At 41.5% G+C, this 26,752-nt stretch overlaps 4 protein-coding genes and 1 pseudogene across 6 annotated transcripts in view; all 5 read left to right on the top strand.

The window, feature by feature from the left end:
* The window catches only part of gnas (GNAS complex locus), a 32,931-nt gene extending 30,036 nt beyond the window's left edge, over positions 1 to 2,895 (top strand). The window contains exon 12 of the mRNA XM_086106100.1: positions 888 to 2,895. Within this exon, the coding sequence (XP_085962226.1) occupies positions 888 to 1,034 (147 nt within the window). The 3' untranslated portion in view covers positions 1,035 to 2,895. The remainder of the gene's footprint in view (positions 1 to 887) is intronic.
* Positions 2,896 to 3,008: 113 nt separating this feature from the next.
* Positions 3,009 to 4,568, top strand: LOC147210165 (uncharacterized; annotated as a pseudogene).
* A 466-nt stretch (positions 4,569 to 5,034) lies between these two features.
* On the top strand, positions 5,035 to 10,926 carry LOC147210164 (vesicle-associated membrane protein-associated protein B-like). Of its 2 annotated transcripts, none has more exons than XM_086106112.1 (6): positions 5,035 to 5,309; positions 6,110 to 6,262; positions 6,698 to 6,801; positions 8,890 to 8,970; positions 9,208 to 9,339; positions 9,987 to 10,926. In XM_086106112.1, the coding sequence occupies exons 1-6, from the start codon at positions 5,252 to 5,254 to the stop codon at positions 10,158 to 10,160; spliced, it is 702 nt and encodes a 233-aa protein (XP_085962238.1). In that variant the 5' UTR covers positions 5,035 to 5,251; the 3' UTR covers positions 10,161 to 10,926. The 2 variants fall into 2 exon arrangements, with proteins under 2 accessions (XP_085962238.1, XP_085962233.1); XM_086106107.1 differs by having other exon boundaries at positions 5,039 to 5,309; positions 9,157 to 9,339.
* A 2,157-nt stretch (positions 10,927 to 13,083) lies between these two features.
* Positions 13,084 to 19,433, top strand: LOC147210163 (charged multivesicular body protein 4c-like). Of its 2 annotated transcripts, none has more exons than XM_086106098.1 (5): positions 13,084 to 13,423; positions 15,745 to 15,922; positions 16,534 to 16,648; positions 16,953 to 17,076; positions 18,338 to 19,433. In XM_086106098.1, exons 1-5 carry the CDS (start codon positions 13,240 to 13,242, stop codon positions 18,400 to 18,402), a joined length of 666 nt encoding a protein of 221 aa, XP_085962224.1. In that variant the 5' UTR covers positions 13,084 to 13,239; the 3' UTR covers positions 18,403 to 19,433. The 2 variants fall into 2 exon arrangements, with proteins under 2 accessions (XP_085962224.1, XP_085962220.1); XM_086106094.1 differs by having other exon boundaries at positions 18,335 to 19,433.
* Positions 19,434 to 19,775: 342 nt separating this feature from the next.
* Positions 19,776 to 26,096, top strand: eif2s2 (eukaryotic translation initiation factor 2, subunit 2 beta). The gene is made up of 9 exons (XM_086106087.1): positions 19,776 to 19,913; positions 21,312 to 21,492; positions 21,599 to 21,699; positions 21,798 to 21,927; positions 23,475 to 23,575; positions 24,275 to 24,423; positions 24,519 to 24,575; positions 24,675 to 24,760; positions 25,642 to 26,096. Exons 1-9 carry the CDS (start codon positions 19,899 to 19,901, stop codon positions 25,815 to 25,817), a joined length of 996 nt encoding a protein of 331 aa, XP_085962213.1. The 5' UTR covers positions 19,776 to 19,898; the 3' UTR covers positions 25,818 to 26,096.
* The last annotated feature ends 656 nt before the right edge of the window (positions 26,097 to 26,752 follow it).

Raw genomic sequence — 26,752 nt, 5'->3', positions numbered from 1 at the left:
ACCACAAGAGGGCGCTGTTGATTTAGTCTGCCAGTGAGCTGTCGCATCCCTCCAGACTCAATTATGCCCATGGCGGCTCATAGAAAAGTTCTCAATTGTGCATCAAGAATAAACAACACAAACGCAGCACAAATTGAGCTTTTGGAACCGAACAACATTCGTTTGACTGAAATAAATGCATTCTGCATGCAGAATCTGATGCCCTGCTTTGCTGATTTTTGATGGGGTTATGCGCTGAAATGGAAGCTGCTGAAAAAGATTTTTAAAAAATCGCTCTGACAAATAAATTGAAAAGTTTTTTTTTAATGTCATGCATTTATTATAGAGGCTATTCATAGCAAACAAAAATAACTCCACAAATAAATGAAATTGATTTCCAATACAGGAATTAGGTACAAGTTGTCCTTCTGAAAAGTATTTTCCTTTGATTTTAATTCATCAATTGATAATCAATTACCTTTTTCATTGCATTCGGAAAAGCACACTCAAAAAGAAATGTTGCCATTTTGCCACTTGCGACTGAAAATTACATCATAGTTGTTCAGGCAATGACCAGTCATGGCCTATCTTGTTAACATTACATGACCAAACTCAGAAAATATATATAATATTGTCAAGAACATTTTGGAGTTGACTTCACCTTCAATTTGATCATGTGCATTGATTAAGTTGTGGTAACTTGATGCAATTTTCCCATCTTCTTCTGATACATAAATTGTCAAATACACATCAAATGAACACATTGTAATCATGAGAAACCGATGTGTGCGACATGTAGGAATTCAGCAAATTCAAAGGAGGGTTTTTTTTCCCTTCAGTATACAAACTCAGACAGAGCTACAATCTCCTTCGATTACTGAGATGATGTCACTCTGTTCCTTCTCCAGAGGATCAGCACTGCCAGCGGGGACGGGAGGCACTACTGCTACCCCCACTTCACCTGCGCCGTCGACACGGAAAACATCCGCCGTGTCTTCAACGACTGCCGAGACATCATCCAGAGGATGCACCTGCGGCAGTACGAGCTCTTGTGATGGGACGGCAAAATAAAAAGGAAAAAGCAAAACAAAAAGAGCAAACTTGGGAAAAACCCTGAGTCTTTGAACTCTTCCACAGACATGCCAAAAAGACACTTAAAGCAGTACATGATGCCAACTTCCCCTCGCTGCTAACTCCATTCTGATGGACGAGTCTGAGGGGGCGTGGTCTACAACCCACCCTCACTTTGGCCACTTTTCTCCTCTGTCACACAAGTCTGGACTGGAATTCACTTTACATTTGCAGCCGCTTGGAGTGTTGCCACTTTGATGGAGCGAGAGAACTGTTGCGCACAGATGGGAACAGATCTCGTATATGCTTGACAGAAATACAACTATCATGCTCAGATATTGAATCGAACTTCACGTGAGATCATGAATACACACACACACAGAGCAGTCTTTCCTGTCACATATGCATATTGTGACATTCAAAGGTGACATTTGGTCACACGCTCTTGGATGGATCCGATCTGCATTTAGCGAGTCGCAACAGAAATCCACAAACTGTTCTGCGGAGGAGAACCTGTTCATCAAAGAGCCACTTTTTTTTAAATGCTTTGAGATTCAACCCATTGGAGCCCAGTTACAGCGGCGACAAAGGTTTAACGAGCAAAGAAGGCGGTGCGTTCCCTGATGGCTTGTCCGCAAATGGAACAGGTGGGCCTCCGCCCCCTGCTGGAATTTGAAATGAACACAAGAGACAAAGGAATGGAGAAAATAAGCCCTCCAGTTGACTACAGAGATCATACATCATGCATTTGAATTGAAGACTTGTATGGGACTTAGCAAACAGGGCAAAAAGCATCCAGTACAGTATCTAAGTTAAAGAGAAAAGTCTTTTGCCAACACAGCTGGGTTTTTTTCCTTACTTTTGGGGGTCTGTGTAGACTTGTGTGCCATTGTGCCCTGCGTGCTTGCTCGCTTTCTCTCTCTCTCTATCCCCCCCCCCTCCCTCCCTCCTCCCCCAACCACCCATTTCCTCCTCTGACTTGCATCTGCACTGAAGAGGGGAAAAAAGAATATTTAAAAGGAGGAAGAAAATGGCAGAAAACAAACAGGACACTATCTCCTTCCTCTGCCATCCCTCCCCATCTGTTTATTTTACTTTACTGCTGAACTATTATTCTTGTACAGACTTTAAAATGTATTATTTTGTACAACTTTACTGAGAAAAAAAATAACTTTTAGAAGATCCCTGTGCCTTGATCACGACTGTACGTGTGTAATGAGCTAAAGTTGGTGTCATTCTGCGCTGTATAGCTTGGCCAATTAATCCCCCCTCACTTCCTTTTCTTTATCTTCATCCCTCAGGCTGCCCCCCCCCCTCTCTATCTCTCCCTTTCTCTGAGGGACATACAGTATGTTTGTAGCTCTTTTGTTGGTTCAATTCTCTTCCTTATATTCCCCCCTTCTGTTATGATTTAAATTTCTATTTTTGGATACATACCCCCCAAAAGGATGAATATATGAAATGTATATGAAAAACAAAAGTATTTTATTAGAATCATATTGCAAATTGTACACTCAACAGTGTGCGCTTTATAAGTTAAATCGTTTGAACTGAACTGTTTTGTTTTGTTTTCTCGCATACATTTTGGAAGGTTTTAAAAGGGAAAATGAACCGATGCAAAACATTGCCTTGTTTGTACACAGGTCATATTCTTTTGCTACCAAAATATCTCCCAGAAAACAACCAAAAATATTTTTCACTTTATTTGTGGAGGGGGCAGTGGGTGGGTGCTTCTTCCTAGCCTGCACATCAGAGTCATCTCTCATTTTATGTATGCGTCATTTATGAGTCTTCTGAATTGGAGCTCTTGAGAAATAAAGATTTTTGCGGGGGGGTGTGAAGACAGCGCCAGGTCCGTCCTTGCACATGCAATGACACAACACGTTACATGCAAGCTTCACTGTTATTGTGGCAGCCTTTCTGCATCTGATATACGTTCGTCATTCAAAGAGTTGAGCATGAAGGTCCTCAAATGACTTTCTGGCGGGTGCCCTGTTTAGACACCGAAAATCATTTCAGTCTGCTTTTATAAGGATACAGTGAACCTCAAAAGTCAAGTTTTAGAACACTACTTGACCGTTCATAATTCACCTTACTTACGACCATAAGGACATGCAAAAAAAAAAACGTTTCCTAACCTTTATAGAGCCAAGCCCTGCGTTACATCGACCATGGCGCCGGCACGCGCTCCCTAGTGTCTTATTTGTTGTCATCTTCGTTCGTTTTTGGCGACCCGGTGTCGCTTACTTACTCGAGAGGAGACTCCCTAAACATTGTAGAGTCTACAATCGGCCTTTTTTTTCGGAAACCCATAAGGTTTTCCGGAGTTAAAAGCTGTGCGGGGCGGCTGCCCTGTACGGAGCACGTAAACGCCGCCGGAAAAGGCCGAAGCGAGCCGTGCGCTCGTGAATCTACATCAGCTCCCATCGATCGATTTCGCTGATCTTCGTTCTCTGCCAAACAAGATAGATGAACCTTTTCCTCACAATGACCCACAAACCGTCGCATGTTTTGACGTGTTCTGCTTCACCGAAACCTGGCTCAACGACCGCCACCCGGACGCCGCGCTGCACCTGCCCGGCTTCCGCCTCTTCCGAGCTGATCGCGACACGCAGCTATCGGGGAAAACAAAAGGTGATGGAATATACTTCTATATCAACGAAGAATGGTGCGCTGGCGTCACGAAGCACAACGCACGCTGCAGCCGGGACTTGGAGCCGCTCTTTCTAAACTAAGCCATACTACTCGCCACGGGGGTTCTCCTTCGTACTCGCGGGTGTTTACATCCCATCGCCAGGTACCGTGAACACAGCACTTCAAACGCTGGCTGACCAAGGAAACAAACTCGAGCTAAAGCATCCAGTCACCCATCATTTTGGGTGATTTTAATTGAGCACAACTTAACCGTGAACTTCCCAGATATAAGTAGCACATTGATTGTTTCACCAGAGAAAGCAACATCTGCACTATTGCTACACGACACGTAAAGACGCACACCGAACTGTTGCCCACGCAGCACTGGGCTTTTATGATCACTGTTTTTGTTTGTTTGTTTATTGATCACCCACATCCCTACATACAGGTACAGACTCAAATGTGTAAAACCTATTGTCAAGATTGTTAAGAGATGTAGCGATGAAGCAAAGCTGGCACTACAAGAATGCTTGGACTGCACCGACTATTATGGCGTCTTTCAAACTTCAACTGGCAGCTTCGACAAATATACATACACTGTAACATCATACATCAGTGTTTGTGAGAACGTGTGTACTGTACCAACAAAGTCCTTCCGCTCCTTCAACAATAACAAGCCATAGTTCACTGGCAAACTAAGGCAGCGAAGGCAGCTTAAAAGCAAAAGTGGCCCACTTTAGAAGTGGAGATAAGGCACTGTATAAACATGCCCGAAACCAATTGACAAAGGAAAACATGGCAAAGAGAAGCTATGCAGAGAGGCTGAAAAAAACAAGTTTTCTGCAAACTAATCTGCATCAGTGTCAAATGGCCTGAACGCAGCTTCAAACTACAGGACACCATCCTCTGTGTGGACTTGAGCGCTGTGCTCAACACCACCATCCCGGAACTCCTCACCTGCAAGTTTTTTACATTAAGCGTGTTTGACTGTTCCGTTTTCATGGCTCTCAATTAGCCAAAAGCGGCCAAGAGGAAACGTTACAAATTGATATGAAGAGTCTAACTGAAGAGCGTAAATTGCCAATTACAAAACCACACAAAAATCCCCAACCTCAAGAAGTTTGATCACATTTACATTAAAACTGCTAAAATAATTCCAAACTGCAAAAGGGAAGTGATGTGAACAGAAATTACCAGGGATGATAAACTGTACCGCATGTAATAATGTAATGAATATATTCAGTACTGTAATAATATTCGCGGTCCCGCCCCTTCACCAAGTCCACCTTGTCCTCACCACCCTCGTTTCGCTGCTAGCATAGTTAGCAAATTAGCTTCCACCAGCTGTCGGTGGCAGTCGGTGAGTGCGGGAGGCAGTTAGACCGGGTGCCCATTTCACATTATATCCGTAGTCGTAGTCGCAGTCCGCCCCCTTCACGCCTCGCAGGAAAACGCGAACGTCAGTTTTGTTTCTTCCGGAGCCAACCAGCTGCAGGCTCGCCTCTCCCGGCTACCTGTGATCCAAATTGTTGCCGTCGCCGCCCCGACAAGGAAAAAACTCTGGGACATGGCCAGACCAGAACAAGTCCTGGTGCTGGAGCCGCAACACGAGCTGAAATTCCGAGGTAACGCCACCAGGGCAGGGCCGGTGACGCCTCGGTGGCTACAAGCTCAAGTCGTACAACACTGGCCCCTGCTTGGCCTTTTCGTGTCCGCCAGTCGTGTTCATTGTTGTTATTTGTCAAGCAAGTTGCACATTAATAGCATGCATGGTGTACTTTTAGGTTGAAATGCCAACTGTGTGCTCAAGTTTACAGGCTAGTATCTTAATATCCGTGTTGGCTAGTTTAACTGCTAGCTAGCTGTCATTGCAGCGTCAGAAAAGGCCTGCCGTCCATAACATTCGTTTACTCGTGAGGCGCAGCCTTTATCAGGCTTTAAGCGCTGCGATTTCACTCTTTTTGACGTCCGCTTTTCTGCTGCTTTGTTAACACCTAACTGCCTGACAGTTAGGTGAGTCTTTCCAGCTCTTTCTATAGTCCTGAGTTTGTAATCATTTACTTTCATCCTCGTTATTATACTCAACCTAATGTGCGATTTATTCATATTTTAAATAAGCACACTAATGGTGGTTGGAGGCTGTTGAATAAAAAAGGAGGATTATTTTCGGTTTTAAAGTATTGACCTACAAATAATGTCCTATTTTTTTTGTCCTAATCTCATTGAAGAATAGCATATTTGCCCTTCGTGCTTTTAGGAGACCTGATGATTGATTGCTCTTTCTCACGCAATGTGTCTCTCTTTTTGGGTGTGTGTCCCTTTGTGTGTGTTGTCGTGGGTATGCGTCTGCACTTGGGAATTGTGTATACGTGCATGTCTGTATGTCTTCGTGTGTGTGTGTGTGTGTGTTTGTTTTCATCTCCAGGACCATTCACCGATGTTGTCACTGCCAATCTGAAGCTCACCAACCCTACAGATAGAAATGTGTGTTTCAAAGTCAAGACAACCGCACCTCGCCGTTACTGTGTTCGCCCAAACAGCGGCATCATCGACGCTGGAACCTCCATCAATGTTTCTGGTCAGCATTCACAGTCGTGTCGGATATACTGACACCCATTCGGCTTTAGTTTGATGAATTAGTCTTGTTAGTGTAATGTTTGACTTCAAAGCACAACAAACTGAGTGATTGATTTCAGTTAACAGTAACCGAAACAAATGCATTCAACTAAACTGTCACTATCATGTAAGCCGTCATTAATTGGTTAAAGATTCCATTCAAGTCAACAGAAATGGGCCTTGATGATTTTCATACGAATTTTTACTATCGTTATAACTAATGCTAGATTATCAATAGATTAGTGATAGATTTTAACTGATTCTGTCCAAATTTGTGTCACATTGTCGCTGTAAGAGCAGAACTCCCATCGTAAACAGAGGATCCCCTGTAGGTTATTTCAAGTATGAGTATTTAATTATATGAGTAAATAAAATTGACATTCCATTCTCGATACAGTTATGCTGCAGCCTTTCGACTACGACCCCAATGAGAAGAGTAAACACAAATTCATGGTGCTGTCCATGCTGGCTCCCTACGACATGACTGACATGGAGGGTGTTGTGAGTATCTGCACCAGAAAGCTAAATAATTCAGATGTATTCCACTGAACTGGATGACCGGTCTCCATGGATGTCTCAGAAAAGGATATAACACATACAGTGAAACCTCAAAGGTTGAGCACAGTCCATTCTGGGACGGTGGCTGATTTCTGGTTCTACAAATTTGGAAACCTTTAGGAAATGATGGATGTATGGAAATGATGTGTTCTGGAATCATCCTGTTGACTTCATAAAATCTTGCAAACATTTTGAAGTAGCTTGTTGACATCAAAATACTACAGTCACTGTTAAACGAGAAACAAAACACTCATTTTTTAGTATTAATGTTGAGTCATGAAGGTGTAATAGAAATATATCGCGGCTGCGCCTCGTGCATCTTTTTAATGTTAATAATCGCTGGGCAAGTGTAAAAATAAGTCAACCAATTTTAATCCATCCATTCGTTATCCGGACAGTTTCTCTTCACAATGGCATGCTGAAGCCTATCCTACCTGTCTTATATCAGTAGGTTGGATACACCCTGAACCGGTTGCTCGCCAGTCTTAGTGCTTACACAGACAAAACACCATTCACATTCACACTCACTATCAAAATTGTTGAATGTTCAATTAACATACAATACATGTTTTTGCAACGTGGGAGGAAACCAGAGCACACGGAGGAAACCTACACAGGCACAGGTAGAACATTCAAACTCCATTCAGGAAAGCCGGAGTCTGGATTCAATCTCTGGATCTCTGCACTATGAGGCGGATGTGCCAACCATTCTTCCACCGTGCCGCCCCCACTGTTAATATAAACAATTTACCCTTTCATGCACCAATAATGATAACATGATAAGCTGTCCACTGTAGTAATTTCTGTCCCTGAACGGGTCAATTAAATACAATAGGGCGGGGGGATGAAACAGGAAGTCACTAATTTTCTTTAAGATAAGATCACCTTTATTTGCCCCACATTGGGGAAATTTACAGTCTATAGCAGCAAAATTGGGGAGGAGAAGAAAAAAAACAAAACAAAGTGTTGCATGCACAAAATAAATGTTTCAGAAACTGTACACAGTATAAATATAAGTTGCATATATGCATCTTATGCATACATAAGGTGGCTGTGCTATTTACAATGGTTACAGCAATATTGCATTTTTGGAATATGAATTAAGACGCAAAATCCACCTGTTTTTGTATATATCTCAGGGGGCGGCCATTTTACCACTTGGTGTCGACTGAAAATGACATAAGAGTGTCAAAGGACTGAGGTAATGACCAATCGCAGTTCTGTTTTCTGGGTTCAGCATGTGGTGTTCGCAAGCGGAGCCCTTGGGTACTCTTGCCATTTTCACTCAACAGCAGTTGGCAAAATGGCCGCACCCTAAAGTGTATAAAAACGTGTGTATTTTTGCCACTTAATTCATATTGTGGGACTGGGAGTCGCGGCTTGGAATTGAAGTGGATTTACATGGGACAGGAGATGTGAGCCAGTCTCTTTTTCGTCAATGGACGCTACAGCTTCGTGTTTGCTTTCAAAACTTAGCTTGTAGCAGACGTGTGCACATTTTCAGCATGACGTCTCTGATCCACTGGTGAAAGGACACTTTGATCCTCTCCTCTTTCATCTATAACTGCTTCAGACAACAAAGTGTATGCAGAAACGTGGTGAAGATTGCACTACTCTCTGTGTCCTATGTGTTGTGTTGTGTTGTGTTATTTTTATTATTTTGACTTCAAAATGGCGCCGCGTGAGTGGCTGCCTTTCCAGCAGCTTCTATATTTTGTTGTTCTACTTCTTCCTTTCATAACTTTGCTGCTGTGAATCGGGAATTTCTCCATTGCGAGACTAATAAAGGTTTTCTCATCTTATTTTATATTCCACAAACACAATATTAATAAGAATAACGTGTTTAGAGGAATGGGGCCGCAAAGAATATTTTTAACTTGCTGTTTTTGAGTTGACGCCCTCTTTAATTGATTGTAAGAAAGACGTGCAGTGAGTTTGCTTTTCTCTGTGTCCAGTTGAACAATATCATGTTGGTTGTTTACTAATCTGTCATGGGCTGGTTTTGTCCCTTTGTTATGATGAAATAAACAGTGGAAGGAGGCCAAGCCTGAGGAGTTGATGGATTCAAAGCTGAGATGTGCCTTCGAGATGCCTCTTGAAAATGATAAAGCGGTAAGTGCCATCTGGCCTCACATTTTCACCTACTCATCACCATTTTGATTTACCACACGCACTTTCACACATCCTCACCATTAGCGACTCTTCACCGTATCAACCATAACCAACATTATTTATTTTCTTTGCCCTTTCATTTCCGTCCGCACGTCTCTCCCGCCTTTCATCCCTCTTTCTCTGCAGCATGAGCCCGAAAGCTACCACACTGTGCATTCCTCTACCTCTTCTGTTAAGACGGAGTACGCCTCACTGCCAGTGGCGTCCAGCGGCTCGCTGGATGACGGAGAGGGGAAGAAGATCATGGAGGAGTACAAGCGACTGCAGGCAGATGTGCAGAGACTACGGGAAGAGAACAAACAGATCAGGGTGAGATATGCTCACCTTTTTTTTTATTAAAGAAGAGTTCCCACAAAAGTAACAGCACCACTAACAGAAGACCCATCTTTGAACCACCGTTACCAAGTATGCAGACCCAGCAAAGCAAAGTGAGGTATTTCCTTACCTGTGCTTTCACACAGTAAAGCGGAATCCCACTTTTGGATAAATGGATACTTGATGATCTCAGTGGCATTGCTTTGAGACAGTTGTTTTAAAAAAACTGGTTGAAAATTGATTAAAATCTGTTGGGTATTTGCATCATACAAAAAGAGGGAGCATGTAATGCGTTGTCGCCTCCATCTCGTCATTGATCCTACCTCAGAAGAACCTTTAATCGACTTCACTCTATTTTGTGACGTTTACTTGCTGTTGTTTGGAGCCTAAAAGCGTGTCTCAAAATGGATGTTTTTGAAAACGTCAAAATTCGAAGTTTTACTAGCGTTAAGGCATTTTAGTATTTAGGTTCCACTGCACCCTCTGGTTTGCCAGTCAAAAGCTTAGTTTGCTATTCGCTCGTTTGCCAACGTATTTTCTTATTAGTGCTCTCTGATGCCCAAACTATTCCACACCCACTCTTGGGTTTTTTGTTACATGCTCATGTTGGTTTGTGCGCGTCCACTCTCTCTCCATGGCAGGAGAATGACGGGCTGCGGAAGAGAAAATTGGCGGCGGCTGCAGCCGATTCCTCCCCCTCCTCCTCTGTCATGGCCTCCTTGGCCACCAGGGACGAAGGCCTGAGCACCCGTGTGGTGGCGCTGTGCGTTCTCTTCTTTGTCATCGGAGTCATCATCGGCAAGCTGGCCCTGTAGACGCACAGACGGACAACACAGCGACGGACGGACAGACGGATGGCTGGTGGCCTGGAAGGACACGTGTCATTGACGGCAACTTGAGGAGGTCTTCTCGGCTTTACATTTTCTCTCTCGTTCTTATTTTTAACCTTTGAGGCAATATGGTTCTGCCTTGTCATGGCAGGGCTAAAAAAAAAAAAAGAAAGAAACATTGGAATGTGTTCTAAGAAAACAAAGAAATTAAACCTGGACTTTTCTCTCTTTTGTCTGTGTGTGTGAAATAATCACCACCTTCAATCCAGCGGCTCCGTCCATCGCTCTCGATCCCTAAGAGCTTGCACAGTTAGTGGTGATGTGGCTCAAGGCTTCCATTGATTCCCAACTGATGTCACTTCAAACAAACACATGCTCTTATTACTGATAATCTACACAGAGATGGAACACTAGTGAAGTGAACCTTTATATTCTGGACTTCAATTTTATGTATGTAAATGTGTGTTTGTACGTTGAGGGTGAGAGGGTGGATGCTTGCATAAAAGAGCACATGTCAGATATCTTGTGATAAGTTATTGGGGCTTTTTGTCCAGTCAGCTATCAGAACCATAAAGAGAATCTCCTCTAGTCATGTGATTCAAAGGTGTATTTGGTTTTCCCAGGCTGCACTTTGCCAACAATGGCCCTCCACTTGTGTACAGAAAGAACCTAGCCGCTAACTCATTAAGAGCCGTAAACTTCATGCAAAACCAATGTGGACATTTTCAATAAACACTTGTATGCAACAATAGTTCAGTCTGTCACTGCTTCATATTTGACCGTATGCATCTGTATTTGTATAGTGTTTTCTGCTAATTCAATTTCAAATTAAACATTTGCATGTTTGTCAATATGTGTGTACACACAATTGCAGGAAAATGAACCCTTTGGAATTACCTACTTAGATTTCTGCATTTATTGGTCACAAAAAACAAAATGCAATCATCTTAACTTGACAAATACCACACAAACACTTTTAATTTTATTGGCTACCATGTAAACATTCACAGCTTGTAAGGTGAGGGGAAAAAATATACACCCGAGGCTAAATCAGTCCTTATTTGGCAGCGTTGGACAGCGCTAAAGGTAGCATTCTTAACCACACAGCCAAGTATCTTTTTTTTTTTATGTATTTGTTTTAATATCTGTCCGTAGTGACTCCTCCCCGGGAATGACATCATGCAAAGCTATCACAGTGTCATAAAAGGTGCTATGCAAGGATCTGCTTCAGTCAAAACGCTTCAAAGCACTTCAGTCCTCCCAACAAATGGAGGCAACTCTGGCCCTTGTACAGAGCATTTGTGGGTCAGTCCAGAATTGGAGGACGTTTTACCCCTCATCAAATTTGAAATAATCCACATACAAAGTACGGAAACATGTTGTTTCTGCGTACATTTACTTGTCCTGAGACCAAATATATACAAGGTATATAAAAAATAAGAGAAAAGAATGCTTAGTTTTAAAATTTCCAAATTAGTCTGGTGTACCCCCTAAAATGCAATTTTTCTCTTGTACCCCCGCCCCCACCCCTATGATTGATTCTCAAATAAAACTGTTTATTGAAACTTACATTTCATTTATTTATTTAAAATAAACATTTTCAATAATTATTCATGGACCATATGTCCCACAACATGCACTCAACCCTGTGACCATAAGCTTTTTAGCATGGTAGAAGAGGAAAGCAGAAAATCAATACACTGGAAGTGACATAATATCCATCCATCCATTTCCCGAACCGCTTGATCCTCACTAGGGTCGCGGGGGGTGTTGGAGCCTATCCTAGCCGTCTTCGGGCAGTAGGCGGGGGACACCCTGAATCAGTTGCCAGCCAATCGCAGGGCACACAGAGACGAACAACCATCCAAGCCCACACTCACACCTAGGGACAATTTAGAGCGTCCAATCAACCTGCTATGCATGTTTTTGGAATGTGGAAGGAAACCGGAGCACCCGGAGAAAACCCACGCAGGCCCGGGGAGAACATGCAAACTCCACACAGGGAGGCCGGAGCTGGAATGGAACCCGGTACCTCTGCACTGTGAAGCCAACGTGCTAACCACTGGACTACCGGGCCGCCGCGTAATATGTTTTCTAAAATAATGGATAGAGCAAAGGTATGCCCGCTCTTCTATTTTTCACATTTTTATGAAATAGTTAAACTTGATTGAATGTTACACTCTTCCTAGCTGTTATGCATATGATCAGACGATTCTTTTAAATGTTTTCCTTCACTTATTTATAATAAATAGACGACTAAATAGCCATCCATCCATTTTCCTGCCCGCTTCTCCTCCCTCACAAGGATTGCGGGGCATGCTGTAGCGGAGCCTATCCCAAAAGCCGGCTTTTTAGTCGACTGGTTAGCGTGTCAGCCTCACAATGCAGAGGTGCAGGGTTCGATTCTGGATCTGGCCTTCCTGTGAGGCCTTTGCATGTTCTCCCCTGCCTGCGTGGGGTTTCAAGCCAAAAACATGCATGGCAGGTTAATGAACACTCATCCCTTGGTGTGAGTGGGGATCGTTGTTATTTATGTGTGCTCTGCGATTCGCTGGCAACTAGTAAAGGGTGTACCCCGCTTAACTTTTCTTGTCAAATTCTAATTCTATTTATGGATTTTATTATGGAAAGTAGGAAAACTGTTCAGAAAACGTTTTGAATGACCCTAACAGTTTGTATTTTGGAAGAGATTGGTAAAACAGGGTATTTTATAATGGGAGAATCAATAGGAGACGGAATGAAAACGGCGGGAATTCACTCTTCAGCATTTCCGAAGTAGACACGTCTGAAAAATGGCACATTGCGTTGATATTTTTTTCATTTTACAAACGTCCGGCAGGTGAAGAAAGATCGCCAGCACTCATTCGGTGTCGTCATCGAGAGCATGACGTCAGCCGGAGCATGACGTCATCGGGCCTTGTCCCGGAAATAGAGAAACATCAACAATCCTCAAGGCTGGGCGAAGTGTCAAGAGTAGCCAAGCAGCGAAGTAGCAAAGCCCAGTCAACGTAATAGTTATAAAAATATATATTTTAATACTGTATTAGCGTGTAGCATCACAGCCATGTCCTTGTTCGGTAAGATATTTGGCGGGGGAGGCAAAGGGGGGAAGGGACCGAGCGCACAGGAGGCGATCCAGAAACTCCGTGAAACCGAGGAGATGCTAACCAAGAAGCAGGAATTTTTGGAAAAAAAGATTGAACAAGAGCTGCAAACTGCCAAGAAAAACGGCACGAAAAACAAAAGAGGCAAGTTATCCGCTCGCTTTTCTTACACCAGCATCTCCTCCATGTACTGTTTTAATAAGCCTGCCTTTAATCGCTGCTGGGAGTTAGCATATTAGCCGAGTTGGCTAATATTACATAGCGGCCATCGTACTTGTTGGCAGCCTCACCTGGCGACCTATTGTCGGCCCTGGAGGAATGAACATTCTGGCCCATCGTAGTCTATTTACCCTAGTTTTGCTTTAATCGGGATTATCGAAGTGAATGTATCTCCGATCACTGGGCATGTTTATATTAAACGAGGCTACATACGTATGGTAGTCCTGTAAATTTAAACTAGTCGACTGAGATATTAGAGACAACAGAAAAACGACAAAATACAAGCCAAAAAAGACGAATTGTGTTAGAACAAGGGTTAACGGGTGTTAGGTAACCGTGTCTAAAGTAAATGCGATGACTCATAAAGTAATCAAAGTTCAACACTGATTAGCCTACTCAAATAAGTGGTTCACACCCTAAACGCGTTTACCTGCTCGTAGTTATGACATACTCTTAGTAGCAGGCTTGAGAGGTGACTAGAAATACCTCAATTTGCCCGACCACAATCCCATTTCCCATATCCTATATGGAATGGTTTCAACTCCAGTATCGAGGTTCTATGTGCAGGTGCAACTATCGAAGTTTAAATGTTGGTATCGTGACAGCACTGATTTGCGGACTATAGATTAGTCTTCTTATTTTATTTGTAGTTTCAGGCACTGATTTTCAAGCTTTGGAGGTCACGTGTGTTTTCTGCCGGTCAGCATCTTTGCCTCAACATTCTAGAGATCTGCTTTCAAATCTCGGCTTAGGCCTTCATGTGTGGAGTTTGCCTGTTCTCCTATATTGTGTTAGTTTTTTCCTCATACGTCAGCCTCCTTCCACATTACAAAAACATGCATGTTGAGTACATTGAAGATTCAAAATTGTCTAAGGGTGTGAATGTGAATGTAGCTGGTCATCTGTGTGTCTTGGAATTGACTAGGAAGCGGTCCAGGGTGTACAGTACCTCACCTCTTGTCCAGTCATTCACCTTTGATAGGCTCCAGCTCACACACAACCCAAATGAGGACAAGCGCGATATAAAACAAATGTATCTGTGTTCCTTGCCATGTTTATCGTAACACGGAAACCAACAGAAAGCAACATAATGAAATGTGATAATAAAATTTGATTTTGACACTCTTGTTTCTTACTCTCAGGAGGGAACAACTTAAAAGTGATGTTTAATTACACATGAATCACCCGAAACAGCTGACCACTTAATAACGTTAAAATAAAATAAAACTATTCACCTCTTGGAGATACGTGACTGAATATTGAAGAGAGAATATGAAATGTGTACACTACACACTTTTGTCATGTGGAAATAATTGTTGGTTCCCACTTTTTTTAATGAAAGAAAAACCCACAAAAAAGTCTGTACGTGTATGGTTCCCTCACTTAATATTTTATTGCACAACCTATTAAGGGAATCACTTCCAATCAAACGGTTGATGTAACTCTCAGAGTGTCTCTACAATCGACAAGTATTTTGGTTCACTATTCTTGAGCAAATTTACTCCAACCGTCTCATGTTCGAAGGCTGCCTTCTCTAGACACTCTTTGTTTCGGCCTCTTTCTTTGGGATGTCCAATAGTATTTCAATATGGACTCTTCAAAACAATTAAATGGTTTGACTTTAGCCATTCTTGTTTGGTTATAAGCTGCATGTTTGTGTCTTTATGCTGTTGGAAGACCCTTGACCTGCAAATGCGATCAAGGTTTCTGACATTGAGAAGCACATTTTGCTCCAGAATACTTGGATAGCCATATGATTTATTGACATCACCCTGTGCTGATTTAGCAAAGCAGCCCCAGAATGTAATTGATGCTAGTTTTTGTTTCACAATAGGAACAGTTTTTTTTTTTTCAGATGGAAAAACCAACAAATGCGACAGTCATCACTGAAATAACTTAGCCACAATGCTCATTGGGCAATATTGTTGAAACAATTGTGGGTATAATCTCCAGGTTTGAGACACATTTTTTGGACAATTGTTGTTTGAACTCCAAAGTGTACCACTTTTGGTGCCTTTAATTTCCCCTGTACTTATTTGAATAATTGAGGCCTTTTGCCATCTTGCTCATATCCAACTGCTTCAACAAGAGCATGCACTATTTAGTTGTCTATTATACTGATCATTCCACACTTGATACAATTTTTTGCTCAGGCAAAAACGCATTTGTGCATCTGTCATACAATTATATTCTGTCGTCACATTTTAGCGCTGATGTGTTGTTCTCGTCCTCTCTCCTTTCTGCAGCGGCTCTGCAGGCTTTGAAAAGAAAGAAGCGCTACGAGAAGCAGCTGGGCCAGATCGATGGCACGTTGTCCACCATCGAGTTCCAGAGAGAAGCTCTGGAGAACGCTAACACCAACACTGAAGTGCTGAAGAACATGGGCTTTGCTGCCAAGGCCATGAAGTCTGCCCATGAAAACATGTAAGTGAGAGCTGCTGGCCACACATTTTCATTGAGTGATTGAATCGTTGATTGACGGAGTACAGGAGTAACATATCAAAGTTTGTGTTCCCAAAAAGCTTGAGAGTCGCGTTGTAATCAATATATTTTTTCTTAAGAATTCTGTCTTGTTTTTGACTACTTTAAACTTAAGTACAGACAGTACTTAAGCTAGGGATGTATGATACCACTTTTTTTCAGATCGATACCGTACTCACCGATACCAAGTAACCAATACCACTAGTACTTTTGATGGATAAAGTTTATGTTGAACCAATCTCAGATAATTTTAAAGCAAGAGTGTTTATTTATTTCTGAGAAAAAGGAAGAACAGTCACCTGCAGGGAAACCAATGAAATTCGTAACTTGACCTTCCACTGTATATGTAATTTTATTTTAAAAGTAACTTAAATCAGGAAGACAATCAAGACTTTTCCATTTGCTTAATGTTACTGAGTAACATTGCAAAATCTACTAATATGTACTCATATGAAACTGAGTGGCCCAACCTGATTGTCAAAAATAAAATATAAAAAAAAATGTTCACAAGTCTGTTGCGAGTTCACATGCATTTGTGCTCATTGTTGTTTCAGGGACATTGACAAAGTGGATGACCTGATGCAGGACATAACTGAGCAGCAGGAGTTGGCCCAAGAAATCTCTGATGCCATCTCAAAACCTGTTGGCTTCGGAGAAGATCTGGATGAGGTGGGAAGCACTCTCCGACGGCATAGCATTTGTGATTTAATTACACTTTTTAATGGGATGCATTCAGAGAAACTGTGAATGCATTCTTTCTCTACAAGACAGTCACAGTCAGTCGATTTTAGCTATCCACTGTGTCCAGACATACAAAATGTATTTTAAATGGACGATCTCAACAAGGCAATTCTGAAAGTGGACCTAAGCTGCCCGTTGAAGAAAAAAAATCGGAATTGTGTTGCTCAAACCCTGCAGTGTACATGCAGCATAAAACGTACTGATTGCTGGTGTCGCTCGTTGTCTTCGTCAGGATGAACTTCTTGCCGAGCTGGAGGAGCTGGAACAAGAAGAGCTGGATAATACTCTGCTGGATGTCGGCGCAGAGAACGTCCCCCTTCCCAACGTGCCTTCTACTTCATTACCTTCCAGACCTGGTAAGACCTATTCAAATGAGCTCCTTTTTATTGGACTCTGGGAAAGATGCTCTTTGAGACCAGTGATCTTTTACAAGATTTTAAAAACACTGCAAGGGCAGAAATATGACAGCCCTCACTGCGAGCATTTTCTCAGACTTGATAAATCACATTCAGAAAACAGACAATAAAGTAACATATTTTAAAGATACAATTTCATTGTCTACTACCTTATCATTCTCATGTAGTTTTAATTCTTAAATGTATTGTACTATTAATGACCAGTATGGCCAAAGTACCTTCAATAAGTAATCTGATTACTGACTTTCGCAGCTTCTCGTGGACCGTTTGCGGACTTAAAAGAAAAAAAAAATCACACTTTTTTCACACTTTTAAATGTAATTCAAATACTCTACTGACTACTTGATTTTAAAAATAACTAAGTTGGTTTAAAAATTACATTCTGCTGCTGCATAAGGAGGGCGGCCCGGTATCCAGTGGTTAGCACGTCGGCTTCACAGTGCAGAGGTACCGGGTTCGATTCCAGCTCCGGCCTCCCTCTGTGGAGTTTGCATGTTCTCCCCGGGCCTGCGTGGGTTTTCTACGGGTGCTCCGGTTTCCTCCCACATTCCAAAAACATGCATGGCAGGCTGATTGGATGCTCTAAATTGTCCCTAGGTGTGAGTGTGGGCGTGGATGGTTGTTCGTCTCTGTGTGCCCTGCGATTGGCTGGCAACCGATTCAGGGTGTCCCCCGCCTACTGCCCGGAGACGGCTGGGATAGGCTCCAGCACCCCCCGCGACCCTAGTGAGGATCAAGCGGTTCGGAAAATGGATGGATGGATGCTGCATAAGGCAAATTTATGGATACATGTTAACAGACAGATCTTAATGGCGGACACAATAACACAATATGAGGCCTACGTACGGACATAAATAGTCATACTCGCAAAGCTAACATTGCACGGAATTTAGCAAAGTATGCTAACTTAGCCATGCGTCTGATATTTCGGACAGAAAAGAGAGCTTGAACGCTCTGGTCATGGAGTGACGCCGCTTAACTGCTCGACCCTCCCCTTTCGAGTCATCGGAGTGGGGGGGGGCAGCTGGCCTGTCATCATTAACTTCAAAGAGGCGGCTTGTGAACTCTCTAAGCAGCCAATATGTATATATTGTTTATATATTACAGCCACTTACAAGTTCCCTAAAAAAAACATTATGCTCTGTTATATGTATTTGTGTTGTTCATCTGATAATCTTCTATTTCTTTCTTACCCAAGCAGCAAAGAAAGAGGACGACGAGGATGACATGGGCGACCTGAAGCGCTGGGGGATGGAAGCCATATAAACACATCACGCAACGCATCTCGCTTACCTGTATCACAGACGGAGCTGAAAAGAGGAAGGAAGGCACGGATGGACTGCAAGGATGTTATTTTGTTTGTGTTGGAAGAAATCACTTGAACTCAATTTAACACTCCTCCCCTCCCTCAGCCCCCACAAAACAAGCTGAAATCTTGTCGTCTTTCCTTACCCGAGTCTTAGAATTTCCTCCAGTTGTTCACCTACAGGCTTGCCAATGGTGGCTCTGTCATATAGCAAAGTCACTCATATTTTATGAGAACCTGTCACTGAGAATTCATTTCAGTGTGACATTGTGAAATGACTAGTATAAACTGTCTGCATACTTTTCCTTTTCATTTTCCCAGCTTGCGGATTGTAAAAGAGATGTCGCAGGGTGAAGTTATGATCTCTTTTCTGTTGAATTCAAACCCTGGTGTTTCACCCCGATCTATGTGCTTTGTCCTAAAACCACCCCTGCCTCCAATCCTAAAATAATAACAATAATAATAATAATACCCACCTGCTCACCGGTGAGTGGTTAGTTATTTTCTGTAAATATCCAACACGTGTCTCCTTTTCTACTATGAAACTTTCTGCCGCCACGAGAGCCTCTGTTTCAGTTAAGTGAAGCATGCAACATAAACTGAGATCTCAGCAAACACAAGCATGACAAGAAGAGGAACAAGTTGAGAGCATTTCAACACTTTCACCCTGATTCTGGTTTTCTCAATATTAAGGTCTATGTTTCAAAATGTTACGATGTTAGAATAATATGAATACCAACTATTGTCACATTTCAACTTTATCCACAAGGGGATAAAAAGATTGTCACTCTTTTGCATCGTTAACACTGGTTACATTTTGTTTTGAGTTCCAGAGTGTTTTGGCGTTTCAAATTCATGGTGTAGATTTCTTTACATTATCAGGAAAAACACAATGAAAGTACAGATGGGCAAGCATGTATGCATTTCAATCTTTTATTTATCCAGATAAGAGTATTATTTGCAAATTCATTAAAAGAAGACATTTCTTGTATTTGTGTGACCTTTTATTTTTAACAAAATTGTAGTTTGGTTGTAACTATGTGCCGTGGCTAAGTCACAACCTCTTTATTATAGTTTTCAGAATTTCAACAGAGTTGCCCTGCGATGGTGGGCTTAATTTGAGGATATTTTAATTATTTTATTTGAAAACTGAATTATGAAGGTAAAGGTACTGTCTGTCAGTTACTGATTTACCTATAGATGCATGGAAATGAAAAATAGACACTAAAATGTTTGTTTCGTGGCAGTTAGTTACAGTACAGTATAGGGAAAAAAGGAAAATGATTTTCATATTTTTTGGGTACTTCCGCCGATAAGCAATGTCGCTTGAGAGAGGCGTCATCAAACGCTGACGCATGCGCTTTCCGCCACTCGCGCTGACGCAAGATACCTGCCGTGGAGAACCGATCGAGAAACAAAAAGTAGTCCGTTTTAAGTCACCGGCCCATTCGCAAACATGTCCGGAGACGAGGTATGTAATTCCTGGCTTCCTTGTCTTTCACACAGTTAAAGTTATAGACATTCTACAGTGCACTATGTGAGTTGAGGGATCAGATAGAGGAGATGAGGATGACTTTGGGCCTCGGCACCCCTCCCCGTACCGTTCTAGGGCTCACATGGTCGGTGCAGAGCTAACAACGGGGCGAGAACACAAAACCAACTCGGCGATCTTCACTTTTTTGCAAGATCACACATAACACATTGTGATGAAAGCCACCTTCCATAATGGCTTGTCAATATGGATTGTCACCGCTGCTGGAAAACTGAAACCGAATGGAAATGTTCAGTCAGCTAGGTTAGCTAGCAATAGCATTAGCCTCAATATTGCACATCTTGAACAACAAAATATATTTTTTCTCGTGTCGAATTGCTGACTGTTATTACCAAATAAATACTGTGACTATTTGAAAGTAACAGAAGCGTCGATATCTAATCCTAGCAGACCAAGAAAAATACTGTGAGATTAAATTTAGAGAAACACGTAATTACGATAATAAAGTTGAAATCGTACGACGGCAGTGATAAGAAAGTGTTAAGACTGTTGTTGTCATGTTAATAGAAACAAAATAGTAATTTGCACTTAATCCATACTGTTCCCCAAATAAAGTCTCATTTTCATCATTTGAACTATGAGTTATTTTGTGATCATTGCGTGACAAAAAACATGTTGTAATAATGTTTGATTTTTTTTAAAAGAACACACTAGTAACATATGGAGGAACAAGATTACAATTCTGAAAACCTGTTAATCGGGCACGTAATTTAAAAACATTTACGTACTGAATGTGTATGATGGACAGTCCCTCCCACCCCCTACAACCCAAATAATAAATAAAATACGTGAAAAACCAATAACAATTGTAAATAGCACAGTCACCTTATACCAGTTGCATATATGCTCATATCTATCTATAGATACTGTATATTTATATTGAACTTATATTGAACTGTGTACAGCTCTCTTTATCTACATTTATTTTTGTGCTTGCAAACACTTTTTCTTCTCTCTACCCCCAAATTTCCTATTGTAGACTGTAAATTTCCCCAATGTGGGACAAATAAAGGATATCTTAAATCTTAATAAAATAACCAATATTTTGGTTCCTTCACTACTACAACAATAAATATATGAATTACAGGCATAACATTTGACGGTTTTACAATACGTTGTTCTTTAGTATTTGCCTCATGTTGTAATGTGTTTTTAAAAAAATCAACAATCAATAAAAATATCGGCTGATTTTAAAAGCGATAATATAGGCCAATTAAATCACCAGGGCCATAATTATGTCATCACACAAGAATAAAATTGTAACAAATATTGAAGCAAATATTAGCATTAGCTCAAATTCCCACTTGTCTCCTTCAGATGATATTCGACCCCAACATGACCAAGAAAAAGAAGAAGAAGAAGAAGCCCTTCATGCTGGATGAGGAAGGAGACGGGGTTGGAGGAGAAGAGGTGAAAGAGATGGAAGTGAAGGAGGCAGAACCAGAGGCTGGTGAGGACAAGGACCTGGACATGGATGAAGATGACAGCAGAAAAAAAGGTTAGAATGTCATATCTGTGTTTTAAATATGAGATGTACTACGGCACCCCTGAAGTTTCAATATGAGTTGAATTCGGAATATTTAAGATTGCGTTACTATTTCCAGAAACATCTGATGATTTGAATGACCTGAACTTCTTCAACCAGAAGAAAAAGAAAAAGAAACCCAAAAAGGTGTTTGATAACGAAATTGAGGAGGGGATGAAAGTAAGCAATGTCTCTTTTTCCCTTTTTTTCCCATCATTTCAATTTAATCTATTTTTTTTCCCGAGTTTAAACGAGTTTTTCTTTTTTGTTCAAACCAGGAGCTTAAAATTGAAGGAGACCAGAGTGATGTTCTCGAGGAGGACAACCTGGACCTGATGCTCCCTGCCAAAAAGAAGAAGGCTAAAAAAGTCGACTTTGATGAAGGAGAGCCTCTTGAAAAGGATGACGGTAATTTGTTTATCAGTTCAAAACAATTCACTTCATGTTGATCATACACATCAGCAAGGCCACAGGGCCACCAAAATCTCAAAAGATTTGAATTTATTACCAATAAGCATCCATAAAAGGGCGACTAACAAAAGTACATTACATGTATGTACATCTGTCTTTCTTTCTGTTTGTCTGTATGTATGTCTGTCTTTAAAGTTCGCACCAACAAGCCAATAGATTAGGACCACTCGCACAAAATAACGACATCCCCGACCCAAGAGCGATCTCTACAGATTTGTCTTTTTGTTTGGGCCCGTCACAACTATTACTATACTGTATTCACTTGTCGCTTGATCAGAAAAAAACTGCACACGATTTTTTTTTTGCTTGTTTTTTTTTTTAACTCGACAAATAGTCACTGACACGCGTGGTTGTTAATGTACGTCGTCAACATTCACTCACGCTGCTTCGTTGCCTTTTGCGTCAGTGAGCCTGCTCACCGTTGTGCGCGAGTTGGCTCTCGCTCCAACACACACATAAACACTGGGGTGGGATGGCTTTTGAAACTCTTAAACAGTTTGACTTGCATGTGCCCCATCGGTTCATAGGCGCACACAACTCTCTGTCTCATTTATTAGTAAGCCGCAACAGTAGTGCTAATAATAGCCGTGTAGCACAAATGCTAGCCAGCGGAACCACGTACACGAATGGGCTCACAGACCTCTCCGCGTCTACGTTGCTCTTTTTGTGTCATTTCATTGCTTGTTTATGCACCATTCATTGTGCAGACATGCGTTACACCCACCAGGAACCGAAAGAGCCTGCCGACTGGCACCAGATATCCGTTTCGAGTGCCACAATGGACAGCGAGACCAGCGCAATGAGTCTCCCGGCCAACTTCAAAATCAACCACATCATATATGTGCTAGCAGCGGCAGCGAGAGCTAGCGATTGCTTTTCAAAGGCAGTTTATTAGACGTAAATGATGGCACACTTTGATGCTGACCGCCTGACACGGTTGTCATTGCTGTTGATCACTCTTTAGCAAACCAAACGTACTCAAATGTCAAATATGCTGTTTTTGACAGCGAAATCACTGCTGTTGTTGACGTCACTTCGCGGACAAGTGGCACGTTTATGAGCTCGTACGTTGCGGTACTTGTCATGCTCACTGCAACACTCAGTAAAATACAAAATAGTTTTTACACCATCATATCTTACCTATTTATACAGCCTGTAATTTAAATAATCAAATAACGTGAGTTTAATGCTGTATAATCAAGTGCAACTGATGTATTGGTTCAAATTAAATAAATCCAATGTTTTTTTCAAACATTTTTTATTGTTGTTTAAAGTGTCACTTTTTACTATTGTATTACAATTATTTTCTTTTTTCACTTGTCTCTATCCCTACTTTTGTCTATTTGACTTGTAAAGCGTCGCAAGTACCCTAAATGGTGCCCTTTGAATGAACTGTGTAGTATTTTGTAGAATTTACCATATTTCTCATCTGCATTATTTATTAGAATGTAATGAGTCAATTGTTTTTGTGTGATGTCATCCAGCATTGGAAGATGATGAGGGGAAAAACAATGATGGCATTTCATTCAGCTCCACCACAGGACCAGCCTGGGCTGGCTCTGAAAGAGACTACACGTACGATGAGGTAACAACACACACCCCCACACAAATATTTGGTACAGCGATTTGGTATTTAGACACTTGTCATGAAGATGTTTACACTGGAACTTCCAATTGTTTTTATTTCAAAACATTTTTTCTTCCCCAGAGGAAAAATTGAAAAGTGTTCCAGAGCGAATCTCTTGTACTCGTAACATTACCGACCATTTTTCATGTACCATTTGAATTTCCTTAGCTGTCTTACAACTGAAAAAAATTATATCACTCAAGTCTTAATGCCCAGTGGCACTCGTTAGCCTTGTTCGCATGTTGCCTGAGCTTCTGCTCCTGTTTGTGAATTTAATTTGTCAGTTAATCTAGTGCTGCAACTACTGCTTGAATAAATTAAATAATTTGTTTACAAAAAAAGGTGAAACAAAATGTCCGCCTCAAAAGTCTCATTGCATAGCACATGTAACTAACGAACGGACACTGCATCCACGATCTCTAACACAAGGTATCGTTGTTAGCTAGCTTACAACCACTACTTAAGGGTACTGTAATGCCCTTACAAGTGGTCAAGAATAGACCCAGCTGCTGGTCCACTTTCAGTATTGAACAATTAGAAACAACATAAACATCATCCACTAGCTGCTGAGTCTAAGAATGTGAATTAACACCCATTGTCACACAACTGTAAAAAAAAAGAAAAGAAAGAATGTATTGTGTGTCAATTGTCTCTCAGCTCCTGAACAGAGTTTTCAACATCATGAGGGAAAAGAACCCCGACATGGTGGCGGGAGAGAAGAGGAAGTTTGTGATGAAGCCCCCCCAGGTGGTGCGAGTGGGGACCAAAAAGACCTCCTTTGTTAACTTCACAGATATCTGCAAACTGTGAGCCTCCATCCAGCCTAAATCTTACAGTGAACTGCCCGTGCGTCATCTTGTACAAATATCTCCAATGTATGTTTATGGTCATTTAACTGCAGGTTGCATCGTCAGCCGAAACATCTTCTCGCCTTCCTATTGGCTGAGCTCGGAACAAGGTCGGGGTCGACATGTGCACTGTTTCACATGTATTTTCAGTTCAAGTAGTAAATGTACGCTGAAGGATAAAGGTGTGACTTGCTTTTGTTTCCTTTCAGCGGTTCCATTGACGGTAATAACCAGCTTGTGATCAAAGGAAGATTCCAACAGAAACAGATCGAAAACGTCTTGAGGAGATATATCAGTAAGTAAAATTAGCACATCGCAATGTCCCACTGCAAGACTTGGGATGTTTTTGGTGTGCAGAATGTGTGTCTGTTTTTTTGAGCATGTTTACAACTTTTACCTGTACTTGGGGTCATGACATGGGCCAAAAAATGAAATTGGCTTCTTTAATCTGAAGGAATTTATTGCCTTTTCCTGTTAGGGAGTAGAAGAAATTAACCAACTTGCTTCCATATGAGGTAGAGGACTGCTTTCATCCTCTTGTGTCTGGGATTACAAAAGCAAATTCTACAAATTGTGACATGGACCTGAACTGCGTAAATGAAAACATACAATACCCTATGCCTGAACATTCGGAAATGCGAACAGACACAATGGAGCGTTAGCTAAAATTTGATTCAGAATAACTCCACCAAATCCATTATGTGCCCTGTGTGCAATAGTATTCGGCATTGTATATTTTTAAAATCGGACGATTAACTGGTAATCTGTTTTTTTTTTCCTGCCAAAATCGCCCTTAAAAATTAATATCGATTGAGCCATTGTAAAAATCAATTTAAAAATTGCAACAAAGAGGGGGCATGAACACTCTAGACTACAGGTAGGAACACCGCAGATTAATTTGTGAACCGACGAGGGATCACTGTGAACCACAACGAAAGCTACTGTAAATCTCTGCGTATGCTATATACTTAAGATCATTTCAACAGCAGTTTAGCTTGTTTATTAACAATTTTTATCTCCCAAGAATGTTGGGTGTTGGTAAATAAATAATTACCGAAGCCTGTTTTTCTAGTGAGCAATTGTCATGAACCAAGTATACAATGTTATGATTGTCGGGTGAAGTAGGCCATAGCTCAACTCCATTTATGTGCTCCACCGCCCCACCCCAACTCACAGAGGAGTATGTGACGTGCCACACATGTCGCTCCCCCGAGACCATCCTGCAGAAAGACACGCGCCTCTATTTCCTGCAGTGCGAGACGTGCCACTCGCGCTGCTCCGTCGCTAGCATCAAGACCGGTTTCCAGGCCGTGACGGGCAAGAGGGCGCAGCTCCGCGCCAAAGCAAACTGAAGGGCCATCACGAATGGGTTTGCCTCCTCCTCTCTTCTCCTGGCTTCCCCTCACTCCTCGTCAGAAGGGTCAAGGCTGCGTCAGGAAGCTTCCACTATTCTGAAAAGGACTTAATGCATTGAAGTGCAGGTGGATTGGGCTTGATCATGGTGTGCTGCCCCAAGTGGGCGGGAGGCCGGATGTCTAACATCTACGTTGCCTAATGCGTTTGGATTATTTTGACCCTCTACATTTTTGCTGTAATTGTTGATTCCTGCAATAAAGTCTGATTTATCAAAAGTTGCATGTTCCCTGTTCTTTCCTCTCACGGTTTAACGCAGCAGTTGGTCCATATCCATGGTCTCAGTTGTAAAATCTCGTGTGTGTATTCAAAAGTGATGAGGTGAATCAGAATCAGAATCATCTTTATTGGCCAAGTATGTAGAACACACAAGGAATTTGTCTCCGGTATAACACGCTGCATTAGTATCATCGTAAACAACAAATCATTGAACCATTTTAGAGTAACCAGTAGCAGTATTTGTAGTATTTGTAGTACAAGAAGAAAGCATAACCACCATATTTGTGAAAGTAAGCAAAGGCATGATATGTTGTGGTTGTTAAGAGCTTCAAAAAATTTGTGGACTGGTGGACTATGAATTACTTTTGTGTTGCCTAAAATCCAAACTTTAGTGGTTTGTATTAGTGGTGAACAAGACAAGACTGCTATTGTTCTACTAGTGTCCGTATCAACCATACTGCCAGACCTATGTGCAGTGCCCATACACTGAATCAGAATGTATGATTAATATTTATTTAATGACCTAGCTGAATTTTAGGTCATTTTGATCTGAAAATAGTCCAAATCAATTATTTTAGGTTTCCATAAGAGCCTATGTTGGATTGATTATTTTTAGTCATCATACATTCGCTTATGCCTGACATGATAAATTGAT

The sequence above is a fragment of the Hippocampus guttulatus genome, chromosome 1 (assembly GCF_054856545.1).
Source record: "Hippocampus guttulatus isolate MCC_2025c chromosome 1, RoL_Hgut_1.0, whole genome shotgun sequence".
In the NCBI taxonomy this organism is placed as follows: Eukaryota; Metazoa; Chordata; class Actinopteri; order Syngnathiformes; family Syngnathidae; genus Hippocampus; species Hippocampus guttulatus.
This window is presented reverse-complemented; position numbering and strand designations above follow the sequence as displayed.

Excerpts from the sequence above, each read along its gene's own strand:
- LOC147210163 (XM_086106094.1), top strand. The coding sequence starts at position 13,240 with ATGTCCTTGTTCGGTAAGATATTTGGCGGGGGAGGCAAAGGGGGGAAG. Across the intron at positions 13,424-15,744 it reads CGGCACGAAAAACAAAAGAG|CGGCTCTGCAGGCTTTGAAA; the intron begins GCAAGTTATCCG and ends TCCTTTCTGCAG. Across the intron at positions 17,077-18,334 it reads TTCATTACCTTCCAGACCTG|CAGCAAAGAAAGAGGACGAC; the intron begins GTAAGACCTATT and ends TTCTTACCCAAG.
- LOC147210164 (XM_086106107.1), top strand. The coding sequence starts at position 5,252 with ATGGCCAGACCAGAACAAGTCCTGGTGCTGGAGCCGCAACACGAGCTG. Across the intron at positions 5,310-6,109 it reads ACACGAGCTGAAATTCCGAG|GACCATTCACCGATGTTGTC; the intron begins GTAACGCCACCA and ends TTTCATCTCCAG. Across the intron at positions 6,802-8,889 it reads TGACTGACATGGAGGGTGTT|TGGAAGGAGGCCAAGCCTGA; the intron begins GTGAGTATCTGC and ends TGAAATAAACAG.
- eif2s2 (XM_086106087.1), top strand. Across the intron at positions 21,700-21,797 it reads AAATTGAGGAGGGGATGAAA|GAGCTTAAAATTGAAGGAGA; the intron begins GTAAGCAATGTC and ends TGTTCAAACCAG. Across the intron at positions 24,424-24,518 it reads TTCACAGATATCTGCAAACT|GTTGCATCGTCAGCCGAAAC; the intron begins GTGAGCCTCCAT and ends ATTTAACTGCAG.